The following is a 21,502-nucleotide window of genomic DNA, read 5'->3' as shown; positions in this document are numbered from 1 at the left end:
TTCATTCCACTATCATCCTTCAAACCTCTCATCCATGTGCCAGGCCATGATGTGGTTCCTAGATTCCCACTGCTACTCCTGCATACCATTGGGACAGTAGCAGCCATCCACACAAGCGATCTCGCTGTCCACGCAGGACACCCGGGACTGACAGGAAGCAGGGCAGCAGGTGATGCACTCATTGTAGGTAAAGACCTTCTCTTTGCAGTGCACAGCTTGGAAGGAGGGAGCCTTTGTTATGTTGGTTCCTCCCTGCCCCACCCTCATCCAAGTCTTGAGATGGGTGTGGGAAGTCTTTGATTTTCCTGATCCCCTAGTTCAAGGGGAGAGTATGGGATGTCTAGCAAACTGGTAAGGGTCTGGAAGGCTTGAAAACCACCTTTATCTAACTCTATGTCCCAAACTAGTCTCTCCCCCTCTGTGCCTCAGTTTTTCCACCTGTCACATGTAGATGGAACCTTAAACTTAAAGCTCTCTGATGACTGTGGTTCTGAGTGGGGCAGGAGACTGAGCTAAGGACTGAGGACAGCACCCACAGCCTCCATCAGAGCTTATCTGATACCCTCCTTGCCCGCCATCAGGCTGCACCTACTGCATTGTTGAAGATGGGCCCTCCAGCCCTGCAGGGGCCGCCCAGCTTGTGCGCATGCCCGAGCATATTCTGTCAGTGCTCGGCACCAGGTGGCTTCATCACTTCCTGATCTGTATAAAGAACAAGGTCCAACCTGTTATCAGCTCCCCAGAATGCTGTCCAGACCACTAGGGATTTGGGCCACCTCAACTGGGAATGGGAGCTGGGAAGGCATCTAGGTATACCAATCCCCAGACTTGAAGCAGGAAGAATAAATCCAATCCCAGCATGGCTTCTGCTTGCTATATGAGCCTGAGGGAGCCAAGCCTCATTCTGAGCCTCAGCTGAATAGAAGCTCTGTTCCATTCAGGCAGATAGGAATTTCAGAACTTTTGAGAAACAACTCTGTCCGTGTCTGAGATTCTTAGGCTCAGTGGCCCACATACCAGGCCCTCACCCCAATACTGAGAAGGTTTCCCCAAAACCCAGTGCCACCCAATTCCTGGCTGACTACTCACTGGCATAGATCACTGGTACAGCTGGCTGTGAAGGGCAGAGGGCTGACATAGGCATGGCAGGCATCAAAGGGTGTCCTTAGCAGTGCCTCACATCGCTCATACACACCCTGAGTGGGGCAAAGGCCAGGAACCAGGGCTAAGGGCTGACAGGGGCATGCACAGCCCTCTGACCACACCAGCCCCACAGGGAACACCAAACTGGACTGGAAGAAGAGGAAGAAAAGGAGGGAGATGGAGAGAAGAGGAAGCAGGCTATTGGTATCCTGAATCCAAAAGCTTTTCAAAAATGGGACAGGAAAACAGCTGCAGCAAAGAACTGGGGTGCAGAGAGAGAATCCTCTCTGGGCTCAGACCTGCATGGTTCCCAGACTCTGCTGGAGGCATGGTGGGCGAGGAAGAGAAGAAGTTACAGGCCCTGGAGGGTGGTTGGGAGGCTGCTCCTGCCAGCTGTGCACAAATTCAGTCACATCATCTGTCAGCTTCCCTGTAGGAAAGAACTGAGTGAAGACAGGTGCCAAGGGATGGGTAAACAGTTTGGAAGAATCCAGACTCCCGAGCTCCCAACTAGAAAAGCTCAGAGGAGACAAGGCTACATAATCAAAAGAGGACTGTTGTGTAAGCCTGATCAAGTTTCTGTATTTCCTTGAGCCTCAGTTTCCCCGTGTGTGGAGAAGGGGAAATAATCTGCTGGTAATAATCACAGCATGAATACTTGAGTGGGTGCAGTAAATGTTTAGTAGCCCAGGGGTGCTCAAACAGTGTTATTTCCTTTCTTGTGACCAGAGTCCCATAACATGGCCCTGAACCTTCACTTCTACTTCCTACCACTCCCACATTGGAACATTCAGTGTCATCTGAGCCCTCTGCTTCCCTCTTCCTTCCTTTTTTTTTTTTTTTTTGCGGTCATGGACCTTAAACCCTGGTTTTGAGCATTGTCTCTAAGCTCTTCAGCTTAAGGCTCTACCACTTGAGCCACAGTGCCACTTCCAGTTTTTTTTTTTTTTTTTTTTTTGGTGGTTAATTGGAGATAAGCGTCTCACGGAGTTTCCTGCCCAGGTGGCTTTGAACCTCAATCCTCAGATCTCAGCCTGAAGAGTAGCTAGGACTACAGGCATGAGTCACTAACGCCCAGCCTCCTCTTCCTTCTCTTGCCACTTTGTGGAGTCCTTCCTACCTGGGAAAGTACTCATTAGACCTGTACACAACCCTGGCTGGAATTGTCATTACTACTATTTTATGAAAGACAGAACTAAGGGCTGGAATAGTTGAGACTCAGGCCACAAATTTTAAAAGAGATCCTATTGGGCCCCATTGGATTTGCATACATAACCCACGATCTCCAGATCTGACTCAAGTGGTCTCCAATCTCTCCCAGCCTGGCCTGGTTCTCTCACCACCACCACTCCCTGCCCCCAGCAGAACCTCTCAGAGGCACCTTCCCTGGACCTCACCATAGCTGGTTACCAGGTCATCCTGGGGGTCAGCATTGTTGTTTCCACACAGCCCATGTGTCCCGCCCAGGAACTCTGGGCTCATCTTGATGTAGACCGCTGAGGCACCATCCCAAGCCAGTGTGAAGGCTGACCGATGTCGCACAATGACATAGCCCGCCAGCTGCTGCAGATGCACACCTCCCATCACATGTGGCAGTTGGACTCTATGGCGCACAGTCAAGAGCTCTAGAATTTCCACACTACCTCCATGGCACCATCCCTTCATCAAAGGATCAGCCATCCCTTCCCCAGTGATCTGAGGGCTCCACCTTCCCTCCCTTGATTTTTCCAGAAATCCCAAGTGCCTGGAAGCGCATTACTGGAAAGAGATTCTTTTATCCTCAGAGTTTTCAGAACTGCAATTCCCCTGGCAGAGATAAATCTTAAAGTGCTTAGATATGACAGCTCTTTTCTCCAGGGCAGGAAAGAGGATATAAGAGGACTTCTAATCTATTTTGCTATTAGGAAACAAGAACAGAATGAGAAGAGAAGCCAAGAGAGGGGAAATGGAGTTCAAGAAAAGATACACTCATGCTCCAGAGTTCTGGATCACATTCTCTGTCTTGCTGGTATATGGTGTCTTAGCCAATCTGGAATTTGGCAACTTTTATCCAGCTGACAATCAGGAAAGAGAAAAAAAATAGTGTCTAAACAGCTAGAAGATCTGAATACCAGCCCTTTCTTGGTAGGAGGAAAATCCTTGGGCTTCAGCCTTACTCTGAGCTCCAGGAAGCTGGGTGCTCAGTTTCCAGATCCAAACTAGAGGTGAAAATGGGGACGAATCATAACAGGAAAGCCTCTCTGACAGTAACCTGAAGTGACTATGGACAGCCAGGGAAGGAAAGAAAGACAGAGATGCAAGGAACATTTCAACAGGACCACAATCTAAAAAGTTTTGGGGACCAGCCCCTGACAGCCCAGAAAGATAAATGACATCCAAATGACCCTGTGTCCATGGAAAAGGCTGAAGAAAGTATATGCAGTGTCTGCTCATAGGATACTAAATCCTTTGGGACGATTTCTATCAAATATAAAGAGAAGGAAAACAAAAACAGGTATGTAGTGGTGAACTCTCCACTCTAGGAAGTTCTATTCTCCTGTAAACCTTCTACTTAGGAGCTCACAGGGGGTCTGAGGGTTCTAGGAAATCAGGGATTCATCTTTCTGCCAGCCCTACTAAGAGGCTGACAATGTTTCTTTCCTAGTAGTGACAAATGCTGTTTGTCCTTTAGGCTTAACAAAGCAAATGTCCCCTGTGCAGGGTCAGGGAAGACAACAGCTGGGGGTAGAAGGGTCACAGTTACCTCATGCCTCCATGGGTGACCTCCTTGGCCAGACGAATCTCCTGCTCACCCGCAAGGAAGAGACTGACAGATCTTGAGCAGGTATAGGGGGCCGAGCCGCACTGTGGGTCATTATGCACCTAATTGGGGGTTCAGAGGGCAGCTTGCAGCTCCTGTCATAAGAGCCACTACTCATTGATGAACATCCAATAATACAGAATGATCCCCTGGCCCATGTTTGCTGAACACCTTACTTCTGCATGATACAGGGCTGGAGCTATGATGGTCTATATTTTTAGAGAGGTAACTGCTGCACAGTGAGAAGAGGCAAAGGTTGCATGTACTTGCAACTAGGAAATGGCACAGCCAGGTTTCAGATCAGAACGGCTTGTATTCCAGAGATCTGTGCCACCTCAGTGCTTCTGGATTGGTCTATGTATCCTCCCACTTACCATCCCAATTCCTTATAGAACACAGACGTGCACCCCCATACATACCTCTATACTCTCAAGACACAGTGCACACACTACACTCCTCTTCCCCTCCCCTGCGCACAGGTACCTCCTATGCTTCTTGTTACAGACCCATATCTATCTCTGTCTCTATTTCTATCTCTCCATCTAGTCCCTGAATGTACAGCAGAGTTCCCAAAGCTTAGGGAAAAGATATGCAAATGTCTCCCTGCCATGTTTGGAAACCTTCCTAGGAACCAGTCTAACCTACTAGATTCCTGTTAGGTGGTGAAGCAGGCAGAAGTCACTTCAACTGAAAAAGAGTAGCACATAATCCCAGCTACTCAGGAGTGTCTAGGCCAGTCAGGACAAAAAGTTATTTGGATCCCATTTCACCTTTACAATTAAAAAAAATTCATTTAAATGCCACAGTCATGAAAACTGATGTGAGATAGCTCCATACAAGAGGGGAGAATTGGACAAGGACTGCAGCCTACCCATCACTTGACTCCCAGGGTGGCAGACACAGACCTATGACAAGCCCTACCAGGAAGAGGGATGGCGCACAGCTGAAGGAGGAGTAGCACTGGATACTAGGACTCACTATAACCTCAGTTCCGTGGCCACTCAATACTGACCAGGGTGCCCTCCAGCACAACGATTTCCCAAAGTAGGTGCCTTCCACCTACTAAAGGAAAAAGGAACCTACTTGTAAGTGAATTGGCCTGTGCCTGACTCCCCACTGAAGACATAAGTAGACATGTAAATAGGATCTGTGGGACAGCAACGCTCACAGAGGTATTCATAAGTAGATGAATATGTCAAATATGACAAGCTTTTTTTTTTTTTCTGAGCACTAATACAGCTACTGGGGATACCAGACTAAGCTATGGCCCTGGCCCAGAAAGGTTACATCTGGTAGAGGAGACTAAGAAAAAGACCTTATAAGCGACCTGCAATGCTGGAGCCATGTGTACCCCAGGAGGATTTCCTCAGCCAGCTTGGGTAGTCAGGAGACCCAGAAAGTCTCCTTAGGGGAGAGAGCTCTAAAACCAGCTCTCATATGAGCCTCATCTCCTGAGGCCCCGTGTTCTTTCTTATCTTAGGAATCCAGCATTCCCTGCATAGAGCATTGTTATGACTGCCCCCCCCACCCCTGCTTTTCTTCACTTGGGTCGCCTCCAGTTCTTTCCTCTGATCTCAACTTCAATGTCACTCCTACAAGAAGTCGGCCCATCCCCATCCTTTCCCGATAAACAAGATCAGGTTTCCATGCCATGTTCTTTTATCACTTGACATCTCTCCCCTATAGCAGCCAGGTATACTTCAGAACTGATTCACTTCAGTTGCTATCTGCTTTCTCCATTAAACCACATCTGGGTTATGCTCAAGGCCTCTCACCATAAACCTGTGTTCAGAAAAAGTGTACAGACATATGATTATATAAGATGAAGCTAAGCAAAATAACTCCAAGAGATGGAAACAGGAGGATTTTATTGTTGTCATTGTGTTTAATGTACTGGTGAATTTCCTTTGGCATACCCCCTGTGGTCACTGTATATGATTTTGGTATACTGGATATTGTATATATGCTTATCTGAGCTAGGGAAGGGAAAGAAAAAATAAGGGAGGGTATAACAAATAAGACAAGAAATGTACTCACTACCTTATTGTGTAACTGTACCCCCTCTGTACATCACCTTGCCAATAAAATTTAATTAAAAGAAAAAGTGTACAGAATACACTGAAATAGTTGACATACTCCTGACTGAGTGAATGAGTGGCCAGACACAACCAGAAGCGGGTGTGAGAACAAAAGTAATGGAGCCCATGGTTCCTTTGAGGAGGTGTTGAGGGAGTTGGGGACAGAAAGGTAAACCTCTCTCTAGAACAAGCAGAGCCCAGGCCAGCCCAGCCCAGGCCAGACTTCAGGGTCTAACAGAGACTTTGTAGACAGGCAGAGCCCAGGCCACCCAGCCTCTGGGGTCTAGAGGAGACTCTGTGGACAGGCAGGTCAGGGGAGGCCTCACCTGGACAGAGAAGCTCTGGCCCTCAGCTTCGTGGTGCCCCACCAGCATGTAGCTGCCCTTTCCAGAGAGGTAATAGTAGAGGCCATCAAATGTCTCCACATGGTGCTGCCCCCATGTGCGGCAGATGCTGTCCCGCTCAGGCCCGGCGTTGTACACTGAGGTGGGGGAAAGAGAGACTATCTGCACAGCAGTGGTGGGCACCAGGCTGAGGCCAGCGGGTTCCAGCTCTTGCAGGACCCCTTCCTTATGCCCTGTCATCACCCAGGCCCAGTACCCCCAAACTTCAGGCTCATGGGTTTCCCTAAACCCCTTGGTCATTCCTCAGTGTGTGTGGAGCCCAGACACACCCATTTGGCAGCGTGGTCCAGTGGCATTGAAGCGTCTGCAGTCACAGAAGGCCGGGTATACACACTCGCCCCCATTGAAGCAGGAGAACAAGTCTGTAAGGAAAACATAGAGGCATTTCCTTGTGAAGATGAGAGCAGCAAAATCCATATGCAAACCTCAGGACAGGCACAAGTGCAGCCCTTCCAGGACAGTGGATCCCTCCATTCCAGGCAGCACCAGATTCCTTAGCTACTAGCCTGAATGGGATCATGGGATGGGGATGGTCCATGGCACTGCCCCCTCCCTGGCAGGCAGGCAGGGTGGAGACTCAGAGTCTGCCTTCAATATACCTCAAATGGCCCCAAAGTCACTCCACCTGGGCCTTCAGTTCTCTAAGCTGAGTTCTGGGTTAGGGCAAGACAGCAGAACTGAGACCATAGGGCAGGTAGAATAAGAAAGGGGACTACTTTGACATCCTCAGGCACTCTGGCTCCATAAGGTCAGAGGACAGGTGAAAATGAGAATAGGGACAGATCAGGGTGAGGCCTCGTGTAGAGCCCAGATATGAGAACAGCTACCGTGGACAAAGAAGAGATAAAGTGAAGGAAGAAGTGGCAGACACGGGACAGAATGGGAGATGCACAAGACACTAGACAGGTAAGGGGAGGGACCACAGGAAACAGGCAATGCCACAGGAAGTAAGGCCACAGAAACAGGGTGTGTATGTGAGAGTGGAACAAACACTAAACAAAGAACAGTCTTAGTAAAGTCAGACAGAACAAGGGGGAGCTCCTGGGCCACGGTCACACAAACAGAATCAGGAAGAAAAATCTCCTCAGGCAGGAAGGCGAAAGCAGACTGGAACTGGACACCAGGCTCAGGGAGGAGAAAGAGACAGAAACAGAGGAAAGAAGTCACAGCAGGCTCAAGGAAAGCATCTGCCTGTCCTCTTTGGCCTCTCTGTGGGCCAGAACATTGCAAGCACAGCCAGCAGGTCAAAAGGAGGGTGCCACTTACAAGATGGTGCACATTTTGCCCGATGGAGCCGCCTTTCCCAGGAAGACATGACCACAGAGTCCAGGCCTTCAGCCTCCTTTTAGAGACAGCAGTGGGAAGGAAAACAATCAGGGATGACCTTAGGCTGGGCCTCTGACTTTCTTAGAGGCCACAGCGCTTTTCTTCAGCACCTGCAGAGGGCCGGTTCCCAGCCTCAAAGTGCAACTCCTGAAGCTACACCACCTTTCCTGGCCCTCGGGATTTCCAGACTTGTCCTAGGCTCAGAGAAGCCCAGGATCTGGAGGGAAAACTCCTAAGTGGCATCTGCAGCAAACTCACAGACAATTCCAGACAGAACTCACAGCCCTCTGTCTCATCAGACATAAATGCCCTCTGAAAAGGCAGTGCTGAACATCAGGAGTATTCAGTCACTACATTCTAGAAGACTTGAACCCTTGCCTTCTTAGGACTCCAGCCTGAGGAATTAATGTCACCTAGACCTGGGACTCTGGCACAATAGCTCTTCTTCTCAGATCCTCGGCTTCTTCATCAGTACCATACACCAGGAACCATGCTAGATGTGGTGAGAAGAGTCTCTGCCCTCCATGAAGGGTATGTTCTTGTTCATATAGCCAAAAAGCTGCAAGCAACACTGTGATGCTTGTCTCCATGTCTTTCTCCCTCACAGGCATCCCTGTGAGCCCAGGCGGAACCCCCAGCCTCCAACAAAGGACTTGAAACACAGGAAGCATTCAGAAACCTTGGTCTCTGGAGCCCAGTCCCAACTCTGCCCCTCATTAGCAGATGAAGTTTCTTTACTTCATCCCCTGACATTTGTAACCCTCCCCCATCCTTCTGACCTCCTGAGTGATCACTATTCTTTGCCAGTTTTCCCTGTTCTTAACCTACCTTGCGCCTTGATTCTTAGGTTCTCTCCAACAACTTTTACATAACCTTTCTGTGTCCACATGCCTCACCCCCAAGGAAGTCACCTTCCTCTGACCTCTTACCTGGCTTCTCATCGCTGTTGTGGCATCCTCTAAGGCAAGGGTCTCCTCCTGGTAGCTGTGACTAGATGAGAAACAAGCCTGGCAGGGGTGGGAGGCTGGGGATTCCCAAGCCTCCCTTCATCCTTAGGCCCAATCCCCCATCCTCACTACAAACTAAGTATCTGGGGTCACTCGTGCCTGGAATCAAGATGGTAGGGGTTGCCAGTATACACCTACTCACCTGGTTTCTGGGGCCTGCTGGGGCTCCAGCTCTGCACTGGCCCACAGTGTGGGTGCTGCAGCTGGAGAGGGGGTAGGGAATTAGCGTCCACCCTCTGTGAGTTCTCCCACCTTCCTTCACCTGCTAGAAAGCCTCTCCCACATCATGGCACCATCCCTCATTTTCTCTCCCTGCAGTCTTCTTATGCTCTTGTTTCAGCTCCCTGGAAGTCCTTCTGGGACATGGGTCTCCCTCTTCCCCCCACCCCCCTCTTTGGGGGTCCCAGTTCTCTGCTTCTCTACCTTGGGTTTCCCCACCCACCTAGTTGGGACCCATTTTCCTGCTGGTGCCAAGCTTGATCTTCTTGCCTTTAGTCTCTCCTCTACTTGGGAAGGTCTGTCCTTCCTCAGAGCACCCCTCTTTCCTGCTTCTCTTCAGCCTGTGCCCCGATGGGAACCCCCAACTTCCCCAGTCCACACCCCTCTCACCCTGACGCTGGACCCGCCAGGACTTCACAGCCTGCTCGCCCTGGGGCAGCCAGATGCAAATGATTGCCAAGTAGAGCACAGGCACCAGGGCTCCCATAGGGGCGTGTGGAGACCCGGGAGCCTGATTGCAGAGTCTGGCCCCGAAGTGCCTCTCTCTGCTAATGCTGGGTCACATCTCCACTCTGCAGACAGAAGTGGCTACAGCTCCCTGGAGCCCTCCCCTAAGGCGCTTGACTCCTCCCCCAGCTAGTGTAACAGGACTGCCCATCTCATTAGCATACGTTAGACTCCCGGTGAGGGCCCATCCTCTGCTGTACTAGATCTGTTGTAACTACCTTTCCCAGAAGAGCCTAGTTCAGGATCCTGCAAGCCACTTCCACCAGAGACCAGGTGACTGGTCCTACCAGGACTGGTAGGAGTCTGATTCTACTCTATCCTTTCACAGAGAGCCACAGTGAAGCCCAGGACGGGCTCAGGCCTGCAGAATCCTAGCCTGTGCTACCACTTGGGCTCCCCAATACTGGTTCCTTAGCCCTCTGAGTGCTGGCACTGGCTCAACAAATGTTGACCACACATTCTCATATCACTGTCCCCATCAAGGCCAGACTTGGGGACAAAAATAGATCTTTTCAAACAAGAGCATTCTCTAAGAAAAATTAAAATAAAACAGTGAAAAGTAGGACCCTGGAGCCTTGGGGAATTGAGCATCTTTCACATGATCAATATTTGAGGAATATATACTGGATGTCAGGCCTTGAACCTACTTATAATGAAGGGGAAAGAGGAAAAGATTGGTCCAGTAGACTCCTGGACATTCATTCATTTTATCTATTAACAAATTTGTTGAGTATGTGTTTTGTGCCATGTACTGTTATAGACATACAAAGGAAAAAATTGTCCTCACATGGGATATGTATATCCATAGGCATAGAATGAAAGGGGAAGAGGAGAAAGCCAAGGATGGAGTTTTACAGAAATAGGCTACAGCAGGGTGGTTTCGGAGGAAAGGTGAGATGAGAACCAGGAATCAGTACTGTCCTCAAAACCAAGTGGAAACACAAGGAGACCAACGGAGGATATTCCTAGGAGAAGATAACAAAGCCTCAACAGTTATGTGCATATGATCATATAAAATGATGTTAATCGAAATAAACCCCAAGAAATGGAAATGAGGTTATTTTTGTTTGTTTTCTCCTTTGTCACTGTTTTTGACTTCTGTACCTTTTGTCTGGTAAGTTTATCTGTTTGGGGGAGGGCAAGAAGGAGCACAGAAATGGTGGGATAAAGGGTGAATAAATACAGCAGCAATATTCACTAGACGTGATGTTGAAAATAAACTCTACAGCTTGTGGGGGAGGGGTTCAGGAGGAAAAAACAGAGAAAATGAGGGAAGACGTGACACTATTAAAAAAGAAATGTACTCAATACCTGATGTATGTAACTTTAACCCCCTTTTTACATGCCCTTTACAATTAAAACAACAACAAACAAGTGGAGAGCATTTTAAGAAGGAAGAAGTCTGTGTGGCTCCTGTCAAGAGGGAGAAGGCCATGGACTACATTCTTCTGGGTAAGGACACTCCCACTCTTCCAGGATTCTATCAAATATATTAAATAAATAGCTATATGGCACAGTTAAGTAACATAGAGACTCAGGGGCTTAAATGGGAAGAGAAATATGTCTTTAGTGATTATTTCTGGGCCATTAAAAATCTCACATCATTTTCTTTAAATCTTTATCCATGTCCTCACTTGTGAATTAACTAGTTAATTGACATGGATAATATTTTAAGGTTCTTCCTCTAGAGGGATTTAAAACTTAAATGAGGTGATAATTTAGCCTGCTTGCAAAACTTGAGCTACTGGGAGAGGGAGCCAGAGAAGGGGTCTTGACCAAACTCTGAAGCTACAACTCTAAGTGGCTACCTGATTTAAGCCACTTCTATCTCCTTGCCCCTGCCCCTGATGGGGTAGGTGTAAACAGGACTAGAGGGCTACCCTGGTTAAATTCAAGCCCAAATTAAACTCTTCCTCCTACCCCCTTCTCATATGTTCATCAGCCCTCCCTTGGCCTCCTCTTACTTTCAATCTGATCCAGCCTTGGTGCATCCATCACAGGATAGATGAAGTAAACACACTTTGGCTGAATTGAATCAAATGAACCGGAGGGTCTGGGTAAAGGTCACCTTAAATCAGGATGTTAACTGCCAAGCACGTCTATGCTTCAGTGAACTGAACTGTGTTTTGCTTTGCTTTGCTTGTTTGTTTTGCTGGGCCCTATCAGGTAAAGAAGTTGAGGGCTAGGAGTCATTGGAGAGAGCTCTCTATGGTTCAGACTCCCTGGGCCACAATAAGGGCTAGCCCAATGCACTCCACCCCCACCCCGCCTCCAGGAGTTCACAGATCAAAGACCAGTTCCTTCATAGTAGGGTGAGTGCTTGGAAAAAAAAAAAAAAAAAAAGTCACTGTGGAATGTCTCCTGAATGTGAGATGTGTGACCAGGAGTTCAGTCTCAGTATGTCAGAGAAAACTGACTCGATGACTCCACCCCTTACCCATCTAAATGAAGAAAGAGATGGGAGTTTACTTTGGGCTCCACAAAGTACCAAAAACCATTTTGATCGTCTTCCACAATCGCAAATTTAGAAACCAACACTACGGCCAGCACCCACACACACCAGAAGCTTTTTCTTCCACGCCTCACGACAGGTGTCTTCCAACCACCTCCTCTCCGCCTCCTCCCACCCAGGCCCCGCCCCTAGTCCCGGAAGGAGGCCGGGCCAGGGTCACGGTCAAGGCTGTAGCCAGCTCCGCTGCCCGGGCTCCCAAAGAAGAAGTGGGCCTCCACGCTGCTCCCTCGGCCTCAGCCATGGACCGCAAAGTGGCCCGAGAATTCCGGCACAAGGTCAGAAGTGCGAGGGAGGGGTGCCCCCCCCTAAGCTATGGGGGACTCTGGAGTCAAAGGCAGGACGGGAGGTGGGACTGGACATCCGCCGTGCTACCCAACCTTTTCATCCTGGGCTGAGGGCTGAGGGAGAGCTGGAGGCCCGGGGCGGGGGGGGGGGGGGGGGGAGTTCCAGGGTTGCTTGGTTGCCATGGAGATCACTCGCAAAACGAAGGTGAGAGCACTGAAAGTCCAGGTGTAAGGGCTGCCAAACTGACCCCTCTCCCCGCCCCCCCCCCCCAAAATATCTCTCCTTCCTCACCAGGGGCTGATAACTTCCAGTTATGCTCATAGACAAGATACTGCTTATAGGTGCCCCTTTGGGCCCAGGACTGTTGGAGCCAGTGGGAAAGCCTGGGGCCTGAGTGGCAAGGGTCGAAGAAGAGAAACTGAGCCCCTCTCTGCCCTGCTGGATGACTTGGAAAGATGATATGATAGAAGCATGGAGGAGCCCCCCCTAAGTGCCAGAGGCACTCCTAGCATCTGAGTTGGGACAACCGAGCTGATGGCAGCCAAGCTGAGGGTATGAAGCAGAGCTCCTGCCCAGCCATCAGGCCTCATGGTTTCCTGTATGTCCACTGCTCTCTAAGTTCTTTTGATTGGAAGTCACTGGCTTTTATTCGGACAGCATTTCCAGAGCTTTTATTCGTAGAATTTCCAGAGCTTTTACTCATGGCATTTTCTGCACAGGATCTGAGCACCCTAGAGGCCAGAGAAAGCCAGGGAGGGGACCCAATGGGCATACCTCTCCAACAAGACTTTGGATAAACCACCCACAGGCTTTGCCCAAGGGATGCACAATTGTGGGCCCTGAGACCATCCCAGAGCCTTGTAAGGGCCACATCTTTAGGCAGAGGAACATCTCAGTCTGAGAGGCCAGAGTTCAATAAGGGAGGATCAGGATGGTTCTCCCTTCCCCTGTTCTCTCCTCCTCTTCCCTCCCCTCCCCTCCTGGGCCTGGAGGAAACCAGCAGCACTGTGAGGCTCAAGCCAAGGATTTGAGCCTGTGGTTTTGGTCAACAATTCATGTAATTCATATTTTGAGCATCCACTCTGGTCAGACCCAGTGTATCTCCTCAAATCACTTGTAGGCAGACCCTATACTAGTACTTACCCATAGTTGGGCATATGATATTGGGACCAGAGGTTGGCATGGGCACCAAGGGTCACTTAACAGTGGTAGGAATAAGAGCTCGCACTTCCAGGAATGAGAGACAGCTAACCGGGGGCTGGTGACTACTGAGCTCATCAGTACATCCTGTTACTGAGGGATGATTGGGGAGAAATTTAAGCCCCTGAGGTCATTCTCTGAGTGTAGATTTCAGGCAACCCACTTTGAAGGAACTCAACCTCCTGTCTCCCACTCTGGGCTTGAATTTCACTTTCTTACCTTTGGGCTAAAAATATCCAGTTTTCTTTTGCCTTTATCCTGTTGGGGGTACCTATTCCTTGCCTCTTTTGAGAGCAATTGCCAGGGTCCCCAATATCTGAATGAACTCCAGATTCATCACTATACATCCTGTCTAGGTGGAGAAAGGCTCCCAAGGGCCTCAGGCCTCTGTGTTCCACTACACTGCCCTTCCTCATCACAGGAGACATTATCTATTAATGCCCCAGTGTGTGCAGGCAAAGCAGGTGCCATGCTGGCCAAGGCCCTGGCTGGACTTTGTGCCCTCATGCCTGGGAAATAGCAAAGTTTCTCTCTCAGTCTGGGGATCATCTAAGACCTGGGAGCAAGGAAGCAGCAAATGACAGAGATAAACGTAATAGAGGCTTGCTGGGGGCGGGGGTTTACAGCTTGCTTTCTAATTGTTTCTTTTCTGATGTTTTTAGAGAAAATTTACCCTAGGGGGATCATTTGTAATCTTAGTCTTTACCTGCTGGAGGCAGTAGTTAAGATAATATGCTGTAAGAGATTTTACTGGGTAGCCTTGGGCAACTTACCTACCCCCTCTGTGAGTCAAGCCTCTAATTTGTGAAACAAAGTTATCTTGAATGCTGTGCTCTCCCTGTTTATTATCTGGAACTAGGCAGAACTGGGATCAAATCTCAACCTGTCACTCCCTTCCTTGCCTGTGAGACCTGGAGCAAGTTACTTAATCTCAAACCTTCTGAGGGAGTTAATGCATATGTATGAGAGACAATCAGGATTAAATAAGAATTTAAGCATTGAATATAGGCTTTGGGCCTATAGTATCTCCAAAAACTGGACAAACCCAAAGATGCCAAGTATTGCTTCTATGGGCTTGTACTTTTTCCTAAGGCTACTAGGCAGCTCTTGCTTTTCCCAGTAACAAGGAACAACGTTGCACCAGATGGGCTTCGAACATATGATTGGAGACTAAGGTCTCTCCATTGGAAGCCAGCTTTTCAAAGCAGCCTTTCTGCTCACAGCACAACAGGTTGTGGGCACTTGGTTACTCATTTGCTCAGAAAGCATTTATGGCTTCTTCCGCAATCATATATTTACAAGTGGCTCCAGTGTACCCTGCCCAGGGTAACAGAAATAAGAGTGGGTATAGATGAATCAGATCAGAAAGAGTCTGCTAGGGATTTGTTGATCACTTGGTCATTCGATCATACATGCCATAAAATTACTGAGCTCCTAAGGTATGCCAGTACTGTAAGCACTGAAGAACAAAAAAAGCCCTCCCTCTTAGAGAACACATCCTAGGGAGAAAGACAGACCACAAATAAACCAACAAATCATTACACAATACCAAGTATGATAGGTGCTGTGAAAAAAATAAACTGGGTGAGGTATAAAGAAAAACAGGTGGAACTTTTATAGAAAGTCATCAGAAAGCCTTCTCTGAAGAGATATCATTTGAACATAGGCCTAGAAGAGGAAAAGAGGAGTCATGGAATACACATGAAAGAGCCTTCTAGGAAGAGGACACAAACACAAAGGCCCTGAGGTCTGAGTGCTTGTTAGGTTTAGGAAGAGTGGGTGGGACAATGTGTCTGAAAATTGCAGAGTGAAGAGTGGGTAGAGGAGCCTGTCAAATGTCAGGATTTTGAGTTCTGTTTCAAGAGTGATAAGTGGGATGACTGGCTTGCACTTTAAAGGGATATCCCCCCCCCCACCCGCCCCCGGCTGCTCTATAAAGGCAGTGGATAGAGGACTCCAGCCAGACTAAGAGGAGCATGGGTCCAACTCAGTAACGAGTTCAGGGTGGTGCTGACAGGCTGGTCAGCTATGTGATGGCTGTGGGTGTGGAGAGAGACAGCAGGCACATCCATGTGCTGAGAGGAGGAGCAGATGAGTGGCGACTGAGCAGGAAGTGATCGCAATCAGAGTCCACCACAGGGTTGAAGGTGGAGATTTTCTGGGAGACCTTTGGATGGAGAAGTGACTGAGAGGCTGCTGGGCATAGAAGCCTGGAGATGAATGCTGAGAAATCCATGGCGTAGGAAGTGTACTGAAAACCTGGAGACTGATGAGGTTTCTTAGAAAGAGAGAGGGCAAATCGAAGAGCCAGGACAGAGCTGAGCCCCCAGTCTTGGAGGAAGGGAGAAGGGGAAGGCAAAGGACCAGCAAGAAAGATAGGAGAGCAAGGGAAAGGAAGGTATGAAGGCTGGGCCAAGCCTGGATCAAGTGCTAAAACCAGATGGCCACTCAGGACTTGACAAGGGGAAGGTTATGTCTGTGGCTTGATGGTGGCAGTGCTTCCACAGGTGTGTGTGTGTGTGTGTGTGTGTGTGTGTGTGTGTGTGTGTGTGTTTATTTACCACCAGACGTCTCAGGTTTGTGTACATTGAGTATGTGCAGCTTTTTACATGTCAATCCTGTTACAATGGAGTGGCTTTGTTTTTTTCTTTTGGTCTGCCATGGTGCTTGAACTCAGGGCCTGGGTGCTGACCCTGAGCTTTTGTGCTTAAAGCTAACACTCTATCACTTTGAGCCACAGTTCCACTTCTGGTTTTCTGGTGGTTAATTGGAGATGAGAGTGTTATAGACGTTCCTCCCCAGGCTGGCTTTGAACTGTGATCCTCAGATCTCAGCTTCCTGAGTAGCTAGAGTTACAGATGTGAGCCACCAGCGCCTGGCCAATGGCGCTTTTTAAGAAGATAGGGAATGATAAATAAGAGTACAATAACAGGGCTGGGAATATGGCCTAGTGGTAAAAGTGCTCGCCTCGTATACATGAAGCCCTGGGTTTGATTCCCCAGCACCACATATATAGAAAAGGCTAGAAGTGGCGCTGTGATTCAGGTGGCAGAGTGCTAGCCTTGAGCCAAAAAGAAGCCAGGGACAGTGCTCAGGCCCTGAGTCCAAGGCCCAGGACTGGCAATCAATCATCAATCAATCAATCAATCAATAAATAAAAGAGTGCAATAACATCAATATTGACTGAGATACTCACTGTGAGGATATAGGGCTGGATCTTTTTAATCCTATTCATGCTAGCAAACAGCACTACCAGCTACTATAGCTGTTGAATTTGTATTCATTTATTTTTATGTAGTGTGATTTAGCAAATACATGGAGCTTATTGCTTTCTAAACTATTCTTATTAACTCATTGAATTAGCAATGAAAACAATGATTAGTCTCAAATGAAAGTATTACATTCTCTATTTTAGGAAGGAGGGTTTTTAAAAAGGAGTGCAGCAGCTCATGCTTGTAATTCTGGTTACAGGAGGTAGTGGTAAGAGGATCTCAGTCCTAGGCTGCCCTGGGCAAAAACCATAAGACCTTATCTGAAAAATAGATAAAGCAAAAACAGCTGGAGACAAAAAAAAAAACAGAGGCACAGAACCAATTCAGGAAGGGTTTGTTGACCTCACCCCCAACACTCACTCCCAGGCCTCTGTCAGGCTACAAGAAGAGAAAGTCCTACACAACCATGGCAGTGGAGAGGGTGGAATGCTGTGGGTTCACAGAGAGTGAGTGATAGGACAGATATCTCAGGAAAGGGAAGGGGGATCTTCAAGATGGAGGAAGAATGAAGACAGGAAATGATATAGGGACCACCCTTGCCAGGGCCACAGCACAAAGCAAGTGCTACATCCTAAGCCTCACGAATGGGTGGTGGGAACAAGCAGGAAGCACTGCACCCTAGGGCCAGCAGTAGGGAGCACCTGCCCAGGAGAGGGAGGGTCGCCAGCATTGGAACAGCCAGGGCCACAGAGAGGCCCAGAGGGAGGAGCCTGTTCAGGGCGGCCCCATGGGGACGAGGTGCCTCAGCTCCTTTCTCCCCACACCACTCATCTCAGCTTGCAACCCCTCCCAGTAGCTGAGCATAGCAGGAAGCAAGATAGCATGGGAGCCCCAGCGAAGTCTGCCCCCCCCCCCCCCCCGGCCACTTCCCATAAAGGACTAAAGGAAAAGCCTCTGGGACAGAGGAGGTGGAGGATACAAATGGCCAAAAAAAAAAAAAAAAAAAATCACACATTGTGGAGCCTAAATGGTTTACATATGTCACCCATTTAGTCTCCATAGCAGCCCAGGGAGGGCGTGTAGAGTGAAACAACATGCATTATTTAATTTGTTCTCAACTGGCTCTCTCCTTGCTTGGCTAGGTGCACACATAAAGTTAAATACTATGTGGTTCTCCTGGGCGGCCATCTTGGATGAACGGGCCCATGGGGGGTGCAGAGATGCAGCTTGAAAGCTGCCAAGGCCAAACCCAAGTGTTGGCCCCACCCTCACTTCGTGCCCTAGGCACAGGCCTAGAACATGGTGCGGGCAGAGGTGTTCTTTCCCGCCCCACATGGACCAAAAAGTACAATACCAGCCGAGCATCAGCCAAAAAACACAATAATGCTAGCTGGAGATGGAGGTGATGGTGTGATAGAACTCCCCTACCAACAGTTACCTGTGGATGATAAGCTCCTTTAGTATTTCTTTCCCTACATCAAGTAGGAGCCAAGAAAAGAAAAAGCCTTCTAAATCTAATTGAAGAAAGAAGACTGGTGGGCTGGGAATGTGGCTTAGTGGCAGAGTGCTTGCCTAGCATGCTGAAACCCTGGATTCAATTCCTCAGTACCACGTAAACAGAAAAAGTCATAAGTGGCGCTGTGGCTCAAGTGGTAGAGTGCTAGCCTTGAGCAAAAGAAGCTCAGAGACAGTGCCCAGGCTCTAAGTTCTGACTCTAAGCCCCAGGACTGGCCAAGAAAAGAAACTAGTGTCTTGTATATAGTAAGTGTTTGGTAAATGTGTATTAGTGCACACAAAAGAAAATAGACCCCACAGGATCTGTGGATACCATATTGGATTGAAATGGATTTATGTGGTTGAAAAAAAAAGTCAAAGGTTTTAGTGCCAATAGGAATAGGCTGAAGTCTCAGCCCTGTCACTTCACTGAGCCTCTATTTCTGGATCTGCAAAATGGGGATAAAGATAATTATCCCTGAAGGTTGTAAGGAGTTAAGAAGGTTGTGAAGTACTCAGACATGGCAGCATGTAACCCAAATGAGCAAGCTGGACAAGAGCCACAGAAAGGAGGCAAATGCTCTGGGAGAACTTGGATCTTACCTTAAATGAAGTTAGGGCTCAGATGGAAGGAGGTAGAGCAGTCTATCTGGAGTGGGCCTGGCACCTGCTCTTCTATGACAAGCTGAAAGTGTACTTAGAGCAGACAGGTCCAAGAAGGTTGTGGTAGATGTATCCAGAGGAGTGACCAGAAAGTGGTAGCCCAGGATTGGGCCAAGAGGGGAGAAGGAAGGCTCTAGTCCTGTGCTAGTGGAGTTTTAAATGGCATTCAACAGACACCACTGAGTTCTGTATACACACAGGACAGTTTCGGAACTACAAAGAAACCAAGATCATGATGGAAAGGATAAGTGCTTGATATGTATCTAAGAACCATACAAAGCACCCTGGAGCAGGGGCCAGGGTTCCCAAAAATGATCTTTGGGTGCTATGTGGAATTCCAGGAGGAAAGAGTAGTGTATGCTATATATTTTTTAATATTATAAAAGTCTAGGCTGAGTAACAGTGGCCTTGTCATTGTACATTCAACAAGCCTTCAGAAGACTTCTGTCTTTCTGTTTTCAGTATTTGTGAAGGCCTGCAGGGTGAGGTCGGAGTGTGATTTCAGAGAACAAAGCAGAACTATTTTCTTGAGTCTTCTTGGAGACATTTTTGGGTCCTTCCATGGTACACTCTCCAGTTGAATAATCACTTGAGTTTGTCTTTAGAGAGTAGGCCACATGAACCAGACCTACTGCCCCAACTGTTTGGTGTATAGATGAGGTCTTTGGGGGTGGTTTGCTTGGCTATGGAGGTAGAGGGGAATCTCTGAGTGAGATGAGGAGGTGCAGTGTGTCAGGGGAGAAGTTTGTACATGTGCATGACAGAGGAGAAGCAGACAAAGACAAGGTTTGGGTGACCTTGCCAATGAGAGTGGGGTCATAAGGCTAAGAAGCTGAATCCTGCAGGCTGCCTCTGAAGGGGACTGGTGGGACATAGTTTAAGGGTGAGGTTCTGCAGATACAATGTTGGAAGCCTGCCTACAATGGCCAGGAGCCTGGAACCCCCAGGAAGGGGCTCTCTTTACAGAAACTATCTCCATCTGATCAGTGCTTAGCTCAGGGAAGTCAGAAAAGCAGAATTCTAGACCTCAAATTCTCCTGTTTTCTATCTCAGCTTTCCATCCAGCATATAATAAATGTGATCTGCTGAAGATAGCCATCTCTATTTAAACCTAAATAGTATAAATTAGGGTGTTTGAGCAAAGAGGGATGGGAAGGATTTCCATTCTAAAGGCTTAAACATTTGGTCAGAGTGTCCTTACTTTATCACAGCAGAGGGGCTTTTTATGCTCCCCCTAGAGAGCACACATTCAGATATTCTGAAGCTGGGAGCACTCGTTCATGCCTATAATACTAGCACTCTGGAGGCTGTGGTAGAAGAATCACAAATTCAAGACAAGCTTGAATTATACAATAAATTCCAGTCCAGCCTGAGGTACCACCCTGTCTCAAAAAGCATAAACAAACAGAAAAAAATAACAAAGTTCAGAAGCTGAGCAGAGTGGTACAATTCTATAATCCCAGCATTCAGGAGGCTAAGGCAGGAGGATAACAAGTTTGAGGCCAGTTTGGTGTATACAGAGGGAACCTGTTTCAACATACAAACAAGGAAGCAAATAAAGTTATACTTTCTTCCTCATTATGGATCATGCCTTTCTTTTACCTTCTTTTTGTTCTCTGTCTCTCTCCCTTCCTTCCTTCCTTCCTTCCTTCCTTCCTTCCTTCCTTCCTTCCTTCCTTCCTTCCTTCCTGCCATCTTTCTCCCCCCCCATCTTTTTTGGGGGAGGCAGGAGGGGGGAGGGAATGGGGCTGAGGAAGGAACCCAGAGCTTCATGCTTCCAGAAAACTCTCTATCACTGAACTGTATCCAGACCTATAAAAGGTTTCTCAATAGTGTGGAGGAGAGATAAGGGTTAGAGATGTCATAAAAGCAAAGGCTGGAATTCCTAGCCCGAGGAGACCTTGAGAGTTTTTTGGGGGTTTTTTGCTTGTTTTGTTTTTTTGCCAGTCCTGGGGCTTGAACTCAGGGCCTGAGCACTGTCCCTGGCTTCTTTTTCACTCAAGGCTAGCCAGCACTCTGCCACTTGAGCCACAGTGCCACTTCCGGCTTTTTCTATATATGTGGTGCTGAGGAATCGAACCCAGGGCTTCATGTATACAAAGCAAGCACTCTACCACTAGGCCATATTCCCAGCCCCGACCTTGAGAGTTTTATCCCAGATAGGACGGAGTCCCACTGGACCAGTGTGGTACAGCAGTAAGAGTGTAGCCTCTGGAGTCAGATGTGGCTCCAAATCTTTGCTCTGTTTGTGAGTTAGTTGTGTGGCATTGAATAAGTGAACTCCACATTTTCCATCCTCTCTGCAAAACCATGTGGCAATGTGGGCCTCATGGGGCTGGCAGGGTAGACATACAGCCATGAAAAGATTCTGGTGCCATACAGCTGGGGTCCTGGGAATGCTGCGAAGATCACTTTTCTACCCTGCTGTTGACAAGGGTTTTACACACACACACACACACACACACACACACACACACACACACAGTGTGAGCATACCTGGAAGCAGGGAACAAATCTATTCAATACTTACCTACTGGGCACTTACAGTGTGCTAGGCATGAGGAATCTAGAACAAAACAGATCTCATCCTTCTCTTCATGGGGTTTTTAATCAAGCAAAGGAGCCAGACCAAAAAACCATAAACTTATATAC

The 21,502-nt window shown here is 48.2% G+C and overlaps 2 protein-coding genes across 3 annotated transcripts in view; one reads left to right on the top strand and one right to left on the bottom strand.

Moving 5' to 3' along the window:
- Positions 1-9,464, bottom strand: part of Otog (otogelin) — a 62,288-nt gene extending 52,824 nt beyond the window's left edge. The window contains 12 exon segments of the mRNA XM_048361288.1: positions 87-215; positions 593-702; positions 1,090-1,196; positions 1,443-1,573; positions 2,541-2,746; positions 3,887-4,005; positions 6,348-6,502; positions 6,695-6,787; positions 7,692-7,767; positions 8,681-8,741; positions 8,901-8,961; positions 9,368-9,464. Coding sequence (XP_048217245.1) covers positions 87-215; positions 593-702; positions 1,090-1,196; positions 1,443-1,573; positions 2,541-2,746; positions 3,887-4,005; positions 6,348-6,502; positions 6,695-6,787; positions 7,692-7,767; positions 8,681-8,741; positions 8,901-8,961; positions 9,368-9,464 — 1,345 coding nt within the window.
- A 2,664-nt stretch (positions 9,465-12,128) lies between these two features.
- The window catches only part of Ush1c (USH1 protein network component harmonin), a 45,470-nt gene continuing 36,096 nt past the window's right edge, over positions 12,129-21,502 (top strand). For both annotated transcript variants that reach the window (XM_048359346.1, XM_048359347.1), the window contains exon 1: positions 12,129-12,271. In XM_048359346.1, coding sequence (XP_048215303.1) covers positions 12,236-12,271 — 36 coding nt within the window. In that variant the 5' untranslated portion in view covers positions 12,129-12,235. The remainder of the gene's footprint in view (positions 12,272-21,502) is intronic.

The sequence above is a fragment of the Perognathus longimembris genome, chromosome 13, assembly GCF_023159225.1.
Source record: "Perognathus longimembris pacificus isolate PPM17 chromosome 13, ASM2315922v1, whole genome shotgun sequence".
Classification (NCBI taxonomy): domain Eukaryota; kingdom Metazoa; phylum Chordata; class Mammalia; order Rodentia; family Heteromyidae; genus Perognathus; species Perognathus longimembris.
This window is presented reverse-complemented; position numbering and strand designations above follow the sequence as displayed.